Raw genomic sequence first — 17300 nt, forward strand, 5'->3', positions numbered from 1 at the left:
AGCGAGGTGGAAAGGTGGCCAAGAAGGGGTGATGCAGACTGAAACATGGGTGAAGGAGGCAAGGAGCGAGGTGCATCAGATGAGGTCCTAACTGGAGAGACAGGAGGCAGCCAGGGCAGAGCATGGTAAACACAGGGGCTCCTTTCATGGGCAGAAGTGCAGTTAGGGAAGCTAATTACAGTATGTGACAACCACATCTGCATTTAACTGGCTTCCCTTGTAGTCCAGGTGTTTTATTTCATGCATAAAAACTCTTTTTTGAAAGAGGCCCTTAGGCTTCACCAGAATGCCAAAGGGATACAAACACTGATTTGTCATCAGATATGCAAGTTTGGAATTCAAGAGAAACACAATAAATGTTAATAAAATGTGTGTGGATAATGGTAATGCATAATGGAAGCCAGGGGTACTAATGGACAGTTTCAAGGAGCAGAGGTTGCCATACAAGTGAAGGGTAGAAGCCTAGAACACAGAGTCAAGGGTGAGATTTCAGGGAGAAAGTGAAAGGAAGATAGAACTAAGAACTGAGAGAAGAGCTCCCTGATGGGGGTGGTCCTGCATGGCGGAGGTAAGGAGGACAAAGACTGAGAAGCATCCTGGAGTCCTGGAAAGGGAGTGCTTTGTGGCAGAAGCTGCAGTACCATGAAAGGTGGGTTTACAAGCACAGCACAACGATCCAGAAATTCATGTGAACAAAGAAGTGACAATAATAATAGAGACAGGAAGAGATGAGAAGCCTGTGGCTACAACTGCAATGTCTCCTGGACTTACAGGCAGACTTCCTACAGATCCCAACTCCTGGCTACTGAAAGATAAACGAGAAGGCAGGCGGATCTCAGCTCGCCACCCAGCTCCTCCGCCTGGATTCACTCCTCTGCTGCTCCTCCCACTCCAGGGCTTCCCTCCATGGAAGGCCTGGTCTCTACGGGGTGCATTCACCATCTCTAACAAAGAGCAAAGCACTTGAAACCTTAGAAAGTACCTAAGCCTAACACATAACAGGCCCCCATTTCCTCATGATGGATCCAGGAAGAGCGACGATCACACTCCAACTTCCCCTTCAATTAACCACTCTCCAAGTGTGGGGTCAGGGAAACACTTCAGACCTCAGTCTCCTAAGGAGCAACAGTTCCAACCTTGGCTCAGCTACTGAATCTTTGGGGACCTTCATCATTACTGATGTATAAGGGAGTGACAATATTTCCTAGTCCTGCTTGAGGAGAACCATGCAAGAGCCTGCCCACAATGCTCAGGGCACAGCCAGGGCTCAAGCATGGCTTGACTTAACAGCCACCATGGAAATAACAGAAAAAACACGTACTTCAAAGGTAACTCCAGCCAGTGCACACAGCAAGGGACTGGGCAGATAGGCAAGTAGCTGCACAAGTTATTTCAATGATAAAGTTAATGAAAGCCTACATTAAATGCATGTCTTGAGAATGATCACTTTGAGAACATATAAAAGCTGCTTGAAGGAACTTTATTTGTTATTTCTGATATTCCCACTAGTTTCAACTTAACTACACCCTTCGAAGAAATTAAAAGATGGTAAGCCATCTACAAGAGGCAGCTGCGTGGTCAGGTGGACATTCGGAACATTCTCCCCTTTAGCTCCGTGGCCCTCTCTTCTATTCTCGCATAGCACTCCTCCGCTGCCTTCTCAATGCCTTTATGGTACTTGTCCAAGGTAGTCCTCAAGTTGAGGGATATTTCCTAGTGGAAAATAAATAGAGTAGGAATTATTCCAGGCAACAACCTCATCAGACTTCCATTCATGTTTATTAATACTTTAAATTCTTCTGCACAGGAGCACAATGCCTGCTCTCATGAAAAATCCACTCTAAGCCCAATGCACACATCAAAAAGTTGTGCTACTTAGAAGAAACAGAGATGTGACATAAGCCAAAACTTCAAAACATTAAGAACAACCATCTGAAATTATAAAAAAAGTTTTACTGTTGAACATGGAGAATACCTGGATTCACATGGGTACCACCTCTGCATCCAGCCCTAACTACCACCTGAACTATGCCAAAGACTCCATGCCTACATCTCCAAACCCTCTGAATGAGGGCTGGGAAGTCGTACCTACCACCTGAACTACGCCACTGACTCTGTGCCCACATCTCCAAACCCTCTGAATGAGGGCCAGGAAGTCCTACTGTGAGCAATAGCAGCTTTCATATAACACTGTGGATGTGCTACAGATTTTACAAGAATGAGCAATTTTTATAGATTGAGTAAAATAAAGAAATTCAATTGCATACATTTTCTTCTATTTCATATTTATCAAAGGTAATACTGATCCTTTTATTATTAATTTTCCTTAGAAAAAACAAACCTCAAGATGAGTTCACTAATTAAACAAAACAGTGGCCCTTTGCCAATAGGGCAAAATTTATGGTCAAAGCAGAGAACTGGTACAATGTTCTCAACTTTAAGCGTCTCTCCTATTAACTTTCTCTTAAACCTGTAATAATAGCTACTACTTACCTTTACTTAAATTCTGGTGTAGATATTTTCAAAGTTCACACACATTGCACAGATTATAATTCTATATAGTATGAATTTACAATGTCCTGAAGAACACTATTCCCAGCACCATCACCTAAGTGAGCTTGAGGACACTATTCCAGATATAGTGTGTGTGCACTGAAGCGCACATGTCCCAGAAATCCACACACAGCTACTTAACCCTAGCATAAGAAATGGGTGTTTACATCTCCAAGACAGAACAGAGACCAAGCTGTACAACTAGACGGATAAACCAAAAATTTGTGAAAACTTTATTTCTTACCAAATTAGCTGCTAGCTTGTGTGAAGGCCTTTTTTAAAAAAATCAGATCAATTTAAGTCCCTAGTTCTACTAGATGTACGATGACTCATACTAAAAAGAGAGTTGCATATATTGGGTAGAAAGATACTAGTTGAGAGAAATTATCAAAACCAAGTGTGGCTAAAGAAAGACATTTGCAAACACAGGAGCCCATCATTTCAGTACAACCACAGGACATTCTTCTGAGAACAAACATGCTCAAGAATACCACACAGACAGGGTCACAGTGAGAGAGGAAGACAGGGCGGGCACTCCAGGAGCATCCAAAGAAGCAAACACTGGATGTCCTGAGCCATTTCACAAGGAGTTTCATGGTGACAGATCACAGCCCCCACACTGTATTAGCGTTTCTATTTATATTTACATCCAAGTGGAAGTTCACAATAGTACAAAAATTCACATATATATATAAGTTTTACTGTGAGAATCTCACTGAAGTTCAATATTTTTAAGATCAAATTCTAGAGTTGAGGGTGGAGTTAAGAATTTAGAGTACTCTCCTAGCATGCATGAGTCCTTGGGTTCCATTGCTAGCACAAAAAAACAGACAAAGGGAAAAAAGAGAACCTATAGTCTAGTTCTGTGCTATTTAATATTCTGGCCACAGGCAGGTATTTAAATTTAACATAATTAAAACTCAACTTAAAGCTCAGCCTCTGGGCTGCAGCAGACACGTGCCAAGGCCAATGGCCACACGTGCTTTGTGGCTACAGTACAGCTCTCACAACCCACTAATGCAGAGAATCCCACTGGACAGTGTTGGTCTATCTGGGTTTTCAGATCAGAGAAGGTGAAGGTTATACAACACCCACGGTGTTCATTGCCTGTGCAGCTATTCACTCCATAAGCACATTCCTGGCACCATCCAAGGATATTACAGGGTACTCTGTATAGCACAACAAACAGTAAGTGGAAGTTGCAGTGATGGTTGTGGCCCTAAAGGAAAATAAAACCAGCCCAAAGACTGTGCACTTGTAATACAGCTAGTGTAAAGGAAAAAGTAATCTTCAATTTCACTTCACTGTAGTTATGAAGAGCCACATGTGGCTAGCAGATGCCCTATTACACAGCACAGAAGCATTTTATCTGGAAGAGACCAAAAGTGTATTAAGAGAAGAGAAATCAAAGGCACCTGAAAGGAGTCCAGGAAAGTTACCAAGCCTCAAACAACGAAGGACTGCCCAAGACCTAAGATCTGAATGTGCTGGGATGGGGCTGGGCCTCCCTTATTCAGAGGCCCATCCTTGAGTCCAAGGTGACCACAGACATCTGGAAGATGCCCAGGCCATCTGCTGACTTGCGGATGGAGGTTCTGGGCAGTCCATTCACTGTGAATGGATCCAACAGCTGCAAGAGAGCAGCCCAGCTCCACTTTCAACAAGGAAGTGAAATAGTGCAGTGCTATTTCAGCAAGACACAGTTGACAATTCTTGCTTTCCAGGATAGATTTGATGTAGAATTAGAGTCACAGAAGAAATTTAGCAAGTTCTGCTGCCATCCACGAGTCTTACAAAACAATACACTACGGACAGAAAGGGACTGTTAGGAACAGTGGAGCTGAAAGACCAATTTATTTGCTGATTGCCTTAAAACTAGGATTGCCTATCATCTTCTGTCTTTGTTATGGAAAATAATGCTGCCACAGAGAAACACAAAATGAATGAATGAGAGACATGGTGGGGAAAGGAGGAAGCAAAGAAGAGGACAGGCAGCAAGAGAATGAACATAAGCTCATAAATGCTATTTCTTCCATTGAGTGGGCAGAACAGGAAGCAGATTTTTGAAAGCTACCCAAATAAAGATAGCAATTAAAACTGGAAATAGAATGAATTATCTATGAGAAAAAAAATACTTGATAAATAAAGGGTTATGGTAAAAACTAGAATCCAAAAGAAATGCAGGAAAAGCAATCTGGAAGTCTTAACACGTCCCTTCTCTTTTCCTCAAAGGATCAAGCAGTAAGCTAGAGAGCCTTCATAAAACCACCCTTACGTCACCCAGGTATTTACAGTCCTTCCCTAGCTACTATGAACAGATACATGTGTCACAGTGCAGGCTGAGAAATGGCAAGTTAGAGAAATCAGCAAGCCCAACAAATGTACCTGAAGTTTTGATCTGTAACTATGCAGCAGAGCCCAGATCCACTCAACTTTTTAATATGGAAAAGGCAGCATGTTAATCAAAGTTTCAGGAGACACTAAATAATGACAAGAATTAATATTTGCATTAAAGTAAGGTGTTATTGGGCAGGGTGTCATATGCCCGAGGCAGGAGGATCACAAGTTCAAAGACAGGCTCAGCCACTTAGTGAGACCCTCTCAATAAATAAAGGGGCTGGGGAAGTAGCTCAGTGTTGAGTGACCCTGGGTTCAATTCCTGGCACCAAAATAATAAATAAATAAAGTACGGTATTATGGTTTAGATAGTAAGTGTCCCCCAAAAGCTTATGTGTGACACTATGCAAGGTTTAGAGGTGAAATTAGTGGCTTATGAGTTTCAACCTAATCAGTGACTTAATCATCTGATAGGGACTAGTTGAGTGGTAACTGCAGGCAGGTAGGGTGCGGCTCAAGGTAGGTGTGTGCTTCGGGGTTTCCATTGTGTCCTTTTGAGCAGAGCTCCCTCTCTGCTTCCTGATCGCTCAGTCTCCAGCTGTTTCCTTATACCATACTCTTCTGCCCTGATGTTCAGCCTCAGGAGCCACATGGGACAGAACTGGCTGTCTATTGACTGAGACCTCTGAAACTGTGAACCACCAAATAAACTTTTCCTCTTTAAAGTTTTCTCGCCAGGACTTTTGGTCATAGCAGAAAAAAGGCTTACTGAAACAGGTAAAGAATATCTCACCTTGGCAGAACCACCGTAAAAGTGACCCCAAGCTCTGCAAGTTAAAGATAAGGTGCTACTGCTACAAATTTACCCTGCTGTTAGGCCCCATCCTCAAAGGCACCGCTCTGTACTGTCAAGCCATGATCTTGGAAGACTATTTAGGACTGAGTTATACATTGTAAAAGGAATAATGACAAGCAGGGAACAGGAGACAAGCAAACTGGTTAGTCATGAATCTGAAAATGAAGCTATATAAAGGAGGCTGGAAAACTGGGGCTAAGTAACCCACTGAGAGAAGACTGAAAGAACCTTGACAGCCTCAAATGCCTTAAGAGTTACTCAGCAAGAGGGCACAGATTGATTCTAGAGACAAGACCTCAGTTCACTAGAATGTAAAAATAAAAATTTAAAATTCAAAATGAGAACATTTCAACAATAAAAGCTGTCTTGTTCTACTAGGACAATAAGCAGAACCTATAGTGATTCTCAAAAGCCAAGACAAAGTACAAACTCTTGCCCTGCTACTGGAGGTCCTAATTCAGCACATTCAGTTGGGGACTTGTTCATTCAACAACTCTTTACTGAATAACGATACAGAGACAGTTTTAACACTGTGCTAGAAAACCTTATGATTTTACAGGGTCTGTGGAAAGCATACTACACATAAGCCACCATTCCAGCATAGTTTACATGATGCCAAGTTTGGACCATGCATGATTGCTACTGTCAAGAAGTTAAAACGTCACTGGGAAACACACACACACACACACAGAACTGAGAGTAATATAAGACAGATATGGACATTTTCCATGATTGAAACAAAGATATCTTAAATTTGAGTTAGTAACTACTTGGTAATGCATTACTAACTAGTTCATTAACCATACTTGGACCATGTGATAACAAACATTTGTTAATTTAGTTAAAAAGTAGGATTAGCCAGGCACAGTGGTGCATGCCTGTAACTTCAGTGACTTGGGAGGCTGGGTCATTTGTTAAGTACCCCTGGGTTCAATCCCTGGTTCCAAAAAATAAAGTAAAATTGAAAAGGAAAAAAAAAAAAAAAAAAAAGGATTAGATATCTGCTAAAATCTATCCAGACTTTTTTCCAAATGGAAAAGGAAGGACAGTATACTGGGCAGACCAAGGAGAACCACTGGTATTCTACTCTCTTCCTATCTTCTTCTTACCTTAAAAACAGCCTAGAGACATTATCCATAGGCATTCATTCACAGATACACAAGTACTAACAATGTATCTTTTGGGGGATAAAAGTACCTTGCATGTATGGGCAGGGTCCATCTTGGCTCCTTAGAATTAGCAATCTTTGAAAACTTGGTGTGTATGGTGGAATAAAAGTAGGTATATGAATAGTTATCAGGTGTCAGGGTGTTTCAGAAACTGCAACCTACAGTGCTGATGTGTGGAAGATGAAGAGGAGTGAGAAAAATAGATATCAAGGAATTTTGCATGAAAAATGGCCTTTTTAGTGATTTCTTATAGAGCAATTTGGACAACTGTTCTAGTAAAAACAATTTTCAAGATAAAAGTCAAACTTCAAAAGTTAAGGAAAGGTGGACAGGGTGGTGTGTCTATAATCCTAGAGACTTGGGAGGCTGAGATAGGAGGGCCCTAAGTTTCTGGGCAATGCAGAAAGACCCTGTCTCAAAGTGAAATAGAAAGGGTGGGATGTAGCTCAGTGGTAGAGTGCATGCTTAGCACACTGAAGGCCTCCAGTTCAATCCTCAGCAGCACACACACAAGTTGAGGAGAGAATGGAGGTTTAATGAATATTTTAGGAATAGACATGGACAGTTAAAGGGCTAGAAACAGGCATGGCAATGTACTGGCATTTTCAAAGATAAAAATGTAGAAGATTCCTATTCTCATTAAAACTAAGGTTATTTAAGAAGCTATAAAATAAATATACTCAAAATGAGCAGGAAGTAAACATAATAATTTTAGATAATTATATATAGATATTAAAATTTTCCTAACACAAAGGGACCAATCTAAGCTCTTTTTTCCAAAACTTCAGTTAACTGAATTACATTTAACAATGACACCAAGAAAAACTTTTGAGATCTTTTATTGGCGGGGGGGGGGGGGGAATACCGAAATTTTTTTACTTAAAAATTAGTGATTACTTAATGAAATCACTACTCAAGTTCATTTACCTAATAAAATCAAAACTTTAACACAGAAACCACTTTTACTACAAAAAAAAATGATGTTCTACTACGTGCTATCAGGAGCCCAAGTCAAGCAAGAAGAAAGACAGAGAGGAGATACCTGTGCACACTGTGCAAGAGTGACACAAGAGCTGCAGAAATGGAGACAAAAGCCAAGGGCAGCCAGGCTTCCAGCTGGAGAGCTGACAGACACCACCAGCAAGGCCTGCCGTGACCCCATCCTCAGCACATGGGACCTCTTAGTTGACTCTCATGAACAGATACTCACATGGGACTTCAGTTTCTCCCTTTCGGTGGCATCTTTTATTTGCTGAATTCCAAATTTAATCTCTTGGATTTCTTGATTAATTGTGGTTAATTGCTCACAGACAGCACTTCTTTTTTCTTGGACTTTATTGCAATCCCTAAAAGAAAACAGAGATAGCTGATATAATTACTTAGTATTTAAAAAGGCAAAACAATGCTGACTCTGATTCCAAAGTCTCCATGTGTCACTAATGGTTTCATGGACCTAAAACTCTTCTCAGGACATAAAAGCAAACAGATCCCCCAAAGTGTGGTGCTACAGTCGCATCAGGGCACTTAAGGGCTTTCCTTTAAGGAGGGGATTTTCAGCTGCACACCCACAGCTATGCTTACGATGGGAATGGGAATCAGAATCAGCACAACTTTTCTGCAAGGCAGTTTGGCATCAAGTACAACATGCTCTGGTGCTGCCCCTTGCTCCAGCACGAGGAAGCGCAAAGGAAACACTCAGCTGATCTCCAACACCCATTGTAGGGACTAAGGGGATGACATCCAAAACAGATCTGCAGCACATGTTCTAAAAACATAGTCTTAGAATTGATGGGGCGAAGATCACCAGCAAAACACCCCAATGTACTGTCCTCAAAAATATTCAGCAAATTAGTAATCTATATTTGAATAAAAAGATTTCTCAAAATGGATGCTATTAACTCTACAGACCAGATATACTGTAGGCAGGCCAGCTAATTCTTCTGAGGCAAGTCTAAACCACTGTCTGTTGAAGACCATGAAATATGCAGCACCATGCTCACTAAAGAGGAACAAAAAGGAACAGCTAGAACCTTTCAAAATCAGGATGGAGCACTACAGGTTTCATGACGCCCCTGCCAGAGTCACCAAAAGGTGGAATGCCCTTTTTCTGGGGGGAAACACACACACACACACACACACACACACAGCTTTCCTCATCACTTCCTAGTACACAAAGACTGAAGGTGCGCTCCTACTCAATTACTGCTCGTTTGTATTGTTTGATGTCCTCATGTTTCTTATTTATTTTGAACTGTGCCGTGGCCAGTTTTTCCTTCTTCACAATCAGCAGTCTTCTGAGTGAATTTTCTTCAGTCTTCAATTTCTTTAGTTCAGATTCATCATTCTCAATTTGGTCCTCTAAGTTCCGACTCTAAATTTTATGAGAAGCATTTAAAATCAGTTAAGCTAGTTAGGATTATAAACAAAATGAAAGGGTACTTTTGAAATAAGCTATAATAAAATAGTTTTGAAAGGGATATGGACCTTGAAGCCCTGAAAACATAGCAAAAAGCAGCAGACCATGCAAGGGGGACAACGGGGACCTTAGAATGAGCATAACGAACAGAGGTGCCTTTACATGGTCACTCTGCCAGCCAAGAATGGGGGAGGTGCAGTATCAGTCAAGAGGCTAAGGCTGGCTGGGGAGGATCTGGACTGAGTCAAGAAGCTGAGGCTATCTGGGGAGAGTCTAGACTTGATTGGTAGAAAAAAAGGAAAGGGCAGATGCTAGGAGCAAATAGAAGCAATAGATCTGTCTTGTTAACCTGCATGGTAGATAAAGGAACTATGAAGTGGAAATCTCACCTTAACTCCTAAAAAAGAAAATGTCTTATCAAATGCCAATGATAATGACCCTAGGGGTGGTCTGAATGTAAGATGGTAAGAAGTGAGAAAGAACTGGTTTCTAAGCTTCCAGCCTGAGAAACTTAAATGACACCAGAGTTCTCAGGTCTCAGGATAGACACTATCTATATCATAAACTTCAAAGCTCTCTACAAATCCTCAGTGCACTCCTGGGCACTAGACTGGGACTTTATCCTTACTGATCAGGTAAGAATTTCCAAGGGTTACAAGTTCAAATATCCATTACTGTTTCCCAAAACATATATGGCGATGTGCTGTGCCAATCACTCATTTCATCTGGAGGATAAGACAGGTCTTGCTATATTTAAAAAGAAAAGTGTCTTTTTCCTTAGCACACACCGACTCATCTACCACCTATCTTCGGGAAAACAGTTAAGAGTGAAACTGACTCAAAGAACTACAGTAAGCAGCTCCATAACAGACAACCCTCCTGCACAACACAAACCTCCTTCAAGGCACTGGTCAGCTTGTCCTTATTGTCTGCAAGTTCCTGTATTTTCTTCTGATACAACTGTACCTCCAGCTGGCATGAAGGCAGGCAGTCTACTGAGTCTCTATAGATTTCATACTTCTCCATTACTTCTTGCTATGAAAGGAAAGAAAAACGAGTCCACAGTTTGATAGTTTCCTTTATAAAACTGCAGTAATATGAATTTATTTGCTCTTAATGACTTCTGTGCATATGTCAGCATCAGAGCATCATCACCAACATGTGTCCAGTTGAGCGATTACATCTCTTAACTGGCAAAGGAGCCAGTTCACTGCTGTGGTTCCACCCCAGGGCTGTGCAAGGGGCCAGCAAATGTGTTTCTCGCTAACTCTCAAGTGCTTCTGATCCCCCTGGCAATCACATCACCCAACTACAATCTTCCTACTCCCTGGTACAACTACTGCTATGGCCACCTCTTTTAAAAAGAACAATTCCAATTCTAAAATCATGAAATGAACATATGCTTACTGTAACTGCAAAGACTTCTCTATTCTCCCCTCTAGGCACTCCTGCCAACTGCCTAGACAGCAGGGCTCCCCTCAGTTAGGACTGGGTCATGCTACTGCACGCTCTTTCCCAGCTGTTCACACACTCTGCATATGATAGACACAATCCTTGACCTGTCAGATGCACTGCAAATATGTCCTAGTGGGTCTAGTTTTCTCTATAGTCATCTTAATTTAAAAAACCATCTATCACAGTATAAGACTACAATAAATATTCTTTTAAAATTTCTAAAATTATTGAAATTTTAAACTTTAATTTATAATCCACATAAGTAGTTTTGAAAATGATGTAAAGTGTAGGCTCATCTCCCTTCCCTTTGTATAAACAATTAATTGACCTAGAATTGCTTTTGAATATATCATCCATTCCTCACAAATACACAAATTATTTCTGGACTCTCATTGCCGTTGTGGTGACTTTTGTCTATGCTTATGTGGCAATTTTTAACTATCAGGTAGCAAAGTCACAGATAAACTAGCAATGATTTTAATAGAAATAGTTTAAAAACTTTGCTTCAAGGAGAATGCTAAATTTTCTTCCAACTTCCAATTTTGTCCTACCACCTCCACCTGTCTCCCGAGTAACCTATGGCCTGTGCACATCTTGCCCCTAATGCTTCACAGAACTCACAGAAGTCCTCCCTCTGCTGAAGCTTCTTTCCTGGATCATTCCCTAGGACACACTGCATGACTTCACCTGGGAATGCATATGCCCACTTCCCTCTCTTCCACCTGGCTCCTACATTTTAAACTGGGCTCCCCCATTTTAATGTCAAAGCACCCTACACTTTTTCCTTTTTTAAAAATAGGTTATCCTATTTTTAGAACAATTTTATATTTATATTTTTGAGCATTTTTATTTTTAGAGCAGTTTTATATTCACAGCAAAATTGATCAGAAGTTACGAAAATGTTTTCATGTATATCCTGTATTCATAAGCACACCTTATATTCTTATTCTCTCAAAGTATGTATTATAATTTATAATTATACAGTTGTTAACTAAAATTGCTTAATACCTTTCTCTTTGTCATAAAGTAACTCAAACTCATGAGGACAGAGCATTTCTGCTTTAATTACCCAAAGCAAAGCCTCAAAACTTTAGTGTCACTGAACAAATGTCTTGGTCTTAAATTTTTATTTCTTTTCCCCACACCCTGTCTTTAGAGAAGAGTTACAAATTAGCAATGAGGTAAAACAACAAAAACAAATAAGAGAAAAGCATAGATAATCCAGAAAACTAATCCAAGAATTTGCTAGAAAGAAAAGAGATAGAAAAACGATAAAATAAAGAGGAAACTCACCCTGGAATTCTTAAGTTTCTGGACTGTATCTTTCATTTTTTCTTTATAATTTTTTACCTTCTCTGGAGAATCCACAATTTTAGTTTTTACACTTTCTTGTACTTCTTTCAAAGAAACCACTGACAATTTTAGTTCATTCTGTTGAGAAACATTTTTTTATATATGATAAAAGTGATAATTTATATTTCAATAACAGAAAAGAACAAAACAAAAGCCCACCTTTGGGGCAGGGGGTAGGGAATAAAATTAAACCGACTATTCCTTGCCTGACTCATCACTCAAACATTGTCAAACAGGCTATGAATAAGGAGCTGTTTCCATGATCAGAGTGATACTAGGACAGCAAACCACCCTTATCCTGCCTGCCTGCTCAACTTTCATTGATCCTTGAAAATCCAACTCCCATTTCCTCTATGCAACTTTATAATTATGCACCTAATGAGTTTCCAATTTCACCATGCCACTTGTAGTTGTGAAGCTGTCTTTGTTCTCCCAGTACCCAAATGGAGCCACAGAACAGAGAAGATGCTTAGCCCATGCTTGTTGAATCAAAACAAATTCCTTTCTTTTCCCTAATTTTAAAAGTGAATAATGAAACTACTAAAAGAAAAGAGGGGAACACTTCAAGAACACTGCAACGGCAAAAAGACTTTTTGGACAAGACACCAAAAGCATAGGAAACAAGAAAAATACACAAATGTGATTACAACAAACTGAAAAGCTTTTACCTAGCAAAGGAAACAACAGAGTGAAGAGGTCACACAGAATGGGAGCAGGAGTCTGCAAAAACCTGACAAGAAACTCCAAACTCCACAGCAAAAAAGCCACCAATTAATTAAAACTGGTCAAGAGACATAGACATTTCTCAAAAAACAAATGGCCAACAGGAATTTGAAAACAACCTGCTCCCCACCACTAACCATCAGGAACATCACCTGGCTCTAGGAAGAACGGCTATCATGGTTGTGGTGTGAACTGATAGATAACAATCAATAAGAGTGTAAGTTATAGTTATAGATTAGTAAAAAATTTAGATTATAGGATATACGATTTTGAAAAGCGAGATAAGACAATTATAAAGCAAAAACTGTCATAGACAGGCCTAAGACTCCATTTTGTTGCCTTCTATAAAAAAACTGTTACAAGAGCTGTTTCTGAGAAACTGAAATGAAAGCTGTTTTCTTATATTGTTTTCTGTACTTTGTACCCCATAAAATATACTCAACCCAGGATATGGTGGTCTTAGTGACCCAAGACTTTGAAGTAGGTTCTCATCCCCACTAACCACCTGCTCGAACTCAGGATTCAGTTGTCTAACACCTGCTCAGACCCAAGATGCGGTTAACTGAGTTGCAAGCTGACTGCTTTTTAGCTTCTGTAACTTCATTGCTTGCTTGCTAACTGGAAAATTCCAGTCCTGCTTAGGGCTTGCAGGTAACTACTGTTTTAGCGTCTCTGATTGGCTTGCTTGCATGACGCTGAGAAAAAGCCCTTGAGCTGTGGTTTTATTCTTAAATTCCTAAGACAGAGGCCTGGAAATTGCTGTTCTCCCAGAGTTTCAGTTTGTACAGGTGGGTGACAGTCCCTGGCCAGGCAAATAAAGCTCTCTTTGATTTGAATTCGTACTTCGAGTGTTTTCTGAAGCAGCTCCTCATAATATCACCAAAAGGACAAAAGTGCAGGAGGATGTGGAGAAAAGGGCCCTCTTCCACCCAGAGGTGACAACATGAACCAGCCTAGGCATTACGGAAAACAGGAAGAGCCACAAAAAAACAGGAATGGAACCACCACATGACCCAGCAACCAGACTCCTGGGTGCACATTCAAGGAGATGAAGTCCACGTGCTGCAGGGACTTCTGATCTCCTACGACCAATGCAGCACTGTGTACAAGGGCCAAGAGACAGACATAGCACAACATCCACCACCTGATAAGCAGGTAGAGAAAATGGGGTGCGTGTGCACAATGGATCACTACTGAGCCACAAACACAACAAAACCTGACCTCTGGGACCACACAGAAGGGGCTGGAGATTAGGTGAAAGAAGCCCAGGAGGACAAGTGTCACAGGATCTCACTCAGGAAGAGTAGAATGGCGGTTTCCAGAGGGTGGGGTGAAGAGAGGTGGGCTGGTGCACACCAGGTTAGAGACGGGAGAAAACAACCCTGGCATGCTATTGCACAGTAGGTAATCACAGGTAACAACTGTGTACTGTGAATTCCAAAACGCAAGAAGGACTCTGAACAACGTTTGAAATAGGTATGTCTAACGACTTGAACACTACACAATGTACATATGCAGGTATCAAAGCACAGTACCCCATTAATATGCACAATTTTACATATTCACACATCAATTAATAAAATTGAAGGGGGGTACCAGGTGTGCTGTCATGCACCGATAGTCCCAGCTACTCAGGAGGCCTAGCAGACAGGTTGCTTGGGCCCCAGGCTTAATGGCAGCCTGATAACCCAGAAAGACCCTATATCTTCAAAAAAAAAAAAAAAAAGCGAATATAACCCAAAGGAGTGAAAGAGAAGAGTATTGAGGAATTCTCTCAAAAGTCTGCTTCAAGTCTGAAATCATGCTATAAAAACAAATTCAGTAAGCTTCCTTCCCAAATACTTAAGAGATAAATTGTGTTTATGTTGCTTGGGAAATTCTATCACTCTACATATTACCACAGAGGCTTTTTAGAAATGTTATAAATGTTAACAAGTCACAGGTCAATATATATCAAATACATCTGAATAAAAAGAACACAAATATATCCTTACAAAAACACAGCTAAACAGTGCCATGTGTCTGAGTGCAGAGCCACAGGAAGAGGATGAACTGGCGCCCCTCTGGGGCCATAGACCAAGGGAATGCTTCAATCCTAGGACTTGTGCAATCCTTCTAGGTTTCTTATTTGGAAAGATTCTTACCTTTTGACCAGCCAACGGAGGCCAACGCTGACCAAAATAATGCATGTCTGTTACTGATGTGTGCTATGTCTGTTACTGATGTGTGCTGTTACTTTATTCTTGGTGTTCAGCTCTAGAATTCGTTGGGCAATGTGGGTCAGCTGTGAATACTCACTTCCCTTGACCCCCCAAGTCCTGACTTTGGGAATCCCTTCAATGACAAAAGAGAGCCTGACTGGCAAAGGTGCACAGGGGCAAGACGACAGGCATGGACAAGGTGCCAGGAAGATCTGCAGGAGAGCACAGACACGTGCAGCCATCGATGGAAGGACTCGTGTGTGCCACACTATGAAGTGGGGAAAGCAGGCACATGGCTCCAGTGTTTTCCCCACTGAACCTCTCAGTCAGTGCTGGTGGCAGAAGGTACTTACCAATCGTTTGGTCTTCTCTGAGATATCTGATTTCTTGTGGGAACTTCCCTCCTGCAGCACTATCTAAGGGAAAAAGCAAACCAAGGGGTTATGATTTAAAACAGACTGAAATGGAATCACTTGCTGCTTTCTCACAAAATCAAGATGAGAAAGAAGAGAAAGGAGTTTGACCAGCCTCAAACTCTCTGTGCTTGTAATGCCCATGGGCCAGAATAACTATCTAAGGATTCCTCCACAAAATGATTAAGTCAAAGTGACTGCACACTTCTGTTTGACAATGCTGCAGTCCTTTGAGAAAATAAACATTTATCTGGAAAGAGTATTTTAGTTTATTCTTAGATAATCACACTACTTACTCATTAGGCATATGACCGATTGGATATTGCATAAATCCCTGTACCCTGTAAGCAGATGAGACAGAAATTCTCAGGTCCTCCTTCCATAATGATTTTCACATGGCACTTGCTTTTTATCATGGTAAATGCCAAAACCCCAAAGATATCAAATGGTAATGTGATCTAAAAATGGAAGTGGACTACCTTGAGCTAAGAGCTACAGCGGTGTCTGAGAGATGCTGGGTACCACAATGCTTCCCTGGAAATTTAAACTATCCTGAGCACCCTTGAGCTTGCTGCAGTGTCCAGGGTGCCTCTAGTCTCAGTAGGAGCAAGCTTAGGAGAACCCTAAGACACATACTCAACCAGACTGGACACAACACTGCAACACAAACAAAAAGCCACCTGTTCAGGGATGACTGATACATTGTAAGGGGCACAAATGGGCCTAGCAAGCACTGTTCTTCAGTAATGGAAAGCAGTGAGCTCCTACCCCCCTTACACACCCCTATGGAAATGTAATTTAAAAAAAAATTTCAAGATGTTTCATAACAGATACCGTTTTTTGACGAAATTCCTGATTCAATGATTGCTGTAGCTCCTGAATATCATCAGTAAGTTGCTTGAACTCTTCTTGCTCTTCAACTGGAACAGAACTGAACACAGTAAAATAGATTAAAATAACATCACATTCTTAACTTTGAAAGGCCAAAATAAAACCCATACCCTCAACTTAGATGCAGCATCTACTTTTCTGTTTTTTGAATCACACACTCTCCAGCCATTTGAAGTAGATGGCCTGGCACTGCTGAGAGAAATGAAAGCCTGAGGAGCCCTCAGTATCCTCCCATGGAGTCTCTATGCAGGCAGCACCCACAGCTGTGCTGTCCGACTTCACTCCTGTGAGATGTATGCAGAATGCCTTCTCTAATGCTCCTCCCCTATCCCCAGGCCTCTACCATTCCTAACACACACAGACTCAAGCCTCTTCCCCACAAAAGTTCTAGTATGATTTTTGCATAACTAATGTATCAGCATCTGTTTTGATTTTATTGCGAACTCTATGCATAGCCTTCTCCCAGGTTTCTATTAAGTCATCTTTTCCCTTCAGTTTGCAGGACTTTTTTGTAGGTAGAAAAACTACCTGAGTTTTGTTAGTATAGTGTCAGGGACTAGAAGGAAATTCTCCTTCAAAGATTAGCCTGACAGCCCCCTGGGAGACATCCTGCCTGGGAGGCTCGAGATCGCCTCGGCAGACACAACCGAGAGACAGATCCAGGAGGAGAGTGAGGACAACGCAAGGTGAGTGACCCACCATGGGACAAGCAGTTTCGTCACGATTTGTTTTTGTCAGGCCTCAAGGAGGCCCTCAAGACATTGGGGGGCACGTGTTAAGAAAAAGGACTTAAAATTATTCTTTTCATACATAGGAGAATTGTGTCCATGGTTTCCCCTTGAAGGGACCATTGATGGTAAAAGATGGCTTAGAGTAGGAGACTGTTTAAAAGATTATTATGAATCCTTTGGCCCAGAAAAGGTGCCTGTTCCC

General features: G+C 41.2%; 1 protein-coding gene across 5 annotated transcripts in view; it reads right to left on the reverse strand.

Moving 5' to 3' along the window:
* Positions 1-1459: 1459 nt before the first annotated feature.
* The window catches only part of Nuf2 (NUF2 component of NDC80 kinetochore complex), a 31409-nt gene continuing 15568 nt past the window's right edge, over positions 1460-17300 (reverse strand). For all 5 annotated transcript variants that reach the window (XM_015491904.2, XM_048810107.1, XM_048810108.1 and 2 more), the window contains 7 exons: positions 16311-16407; positions 15417-15479; positions 12080-12217; positions 10226-10366; positions 9111-9286; positions 8126-8261; positions 1460-1713 (listed from right to left, as the gene is read on the reverse strand). In XM_015491904.2, coding sequence (XP_015347390.1) covers positions 1579-1713; positions 8126-8261; positions 9111-9286; positions 10226-10366; positions 12080-12217; positions 15417-15479; positions 16311-16407 — 886 coding nt within the window. In that variant the 3' untranslated portion in view covers positions 1460-1578. The remainder of the gene's footprint in view (positions 1714-8125; positions 8262-9110; positions 9287-10225; positions 10367-12079; positions 12218-15416; positions 15480-16310; positions 16408-17300) is intronic.

The sequence above is a fragment of the Marmota marmota genome, unplaced genomic scaffold (genome assembly GCF_001458135.2).
Source record: "Marmota marmota marmota unplaced genomic scaffold, marMar, whole genome shotgun sequence".
Classification (NCBI taxonomy): Eukaryota; Metazoa; Chordata; class Mammalia; order Rodentia; family Sciuridae; genus Marmota; species Marmota marmota.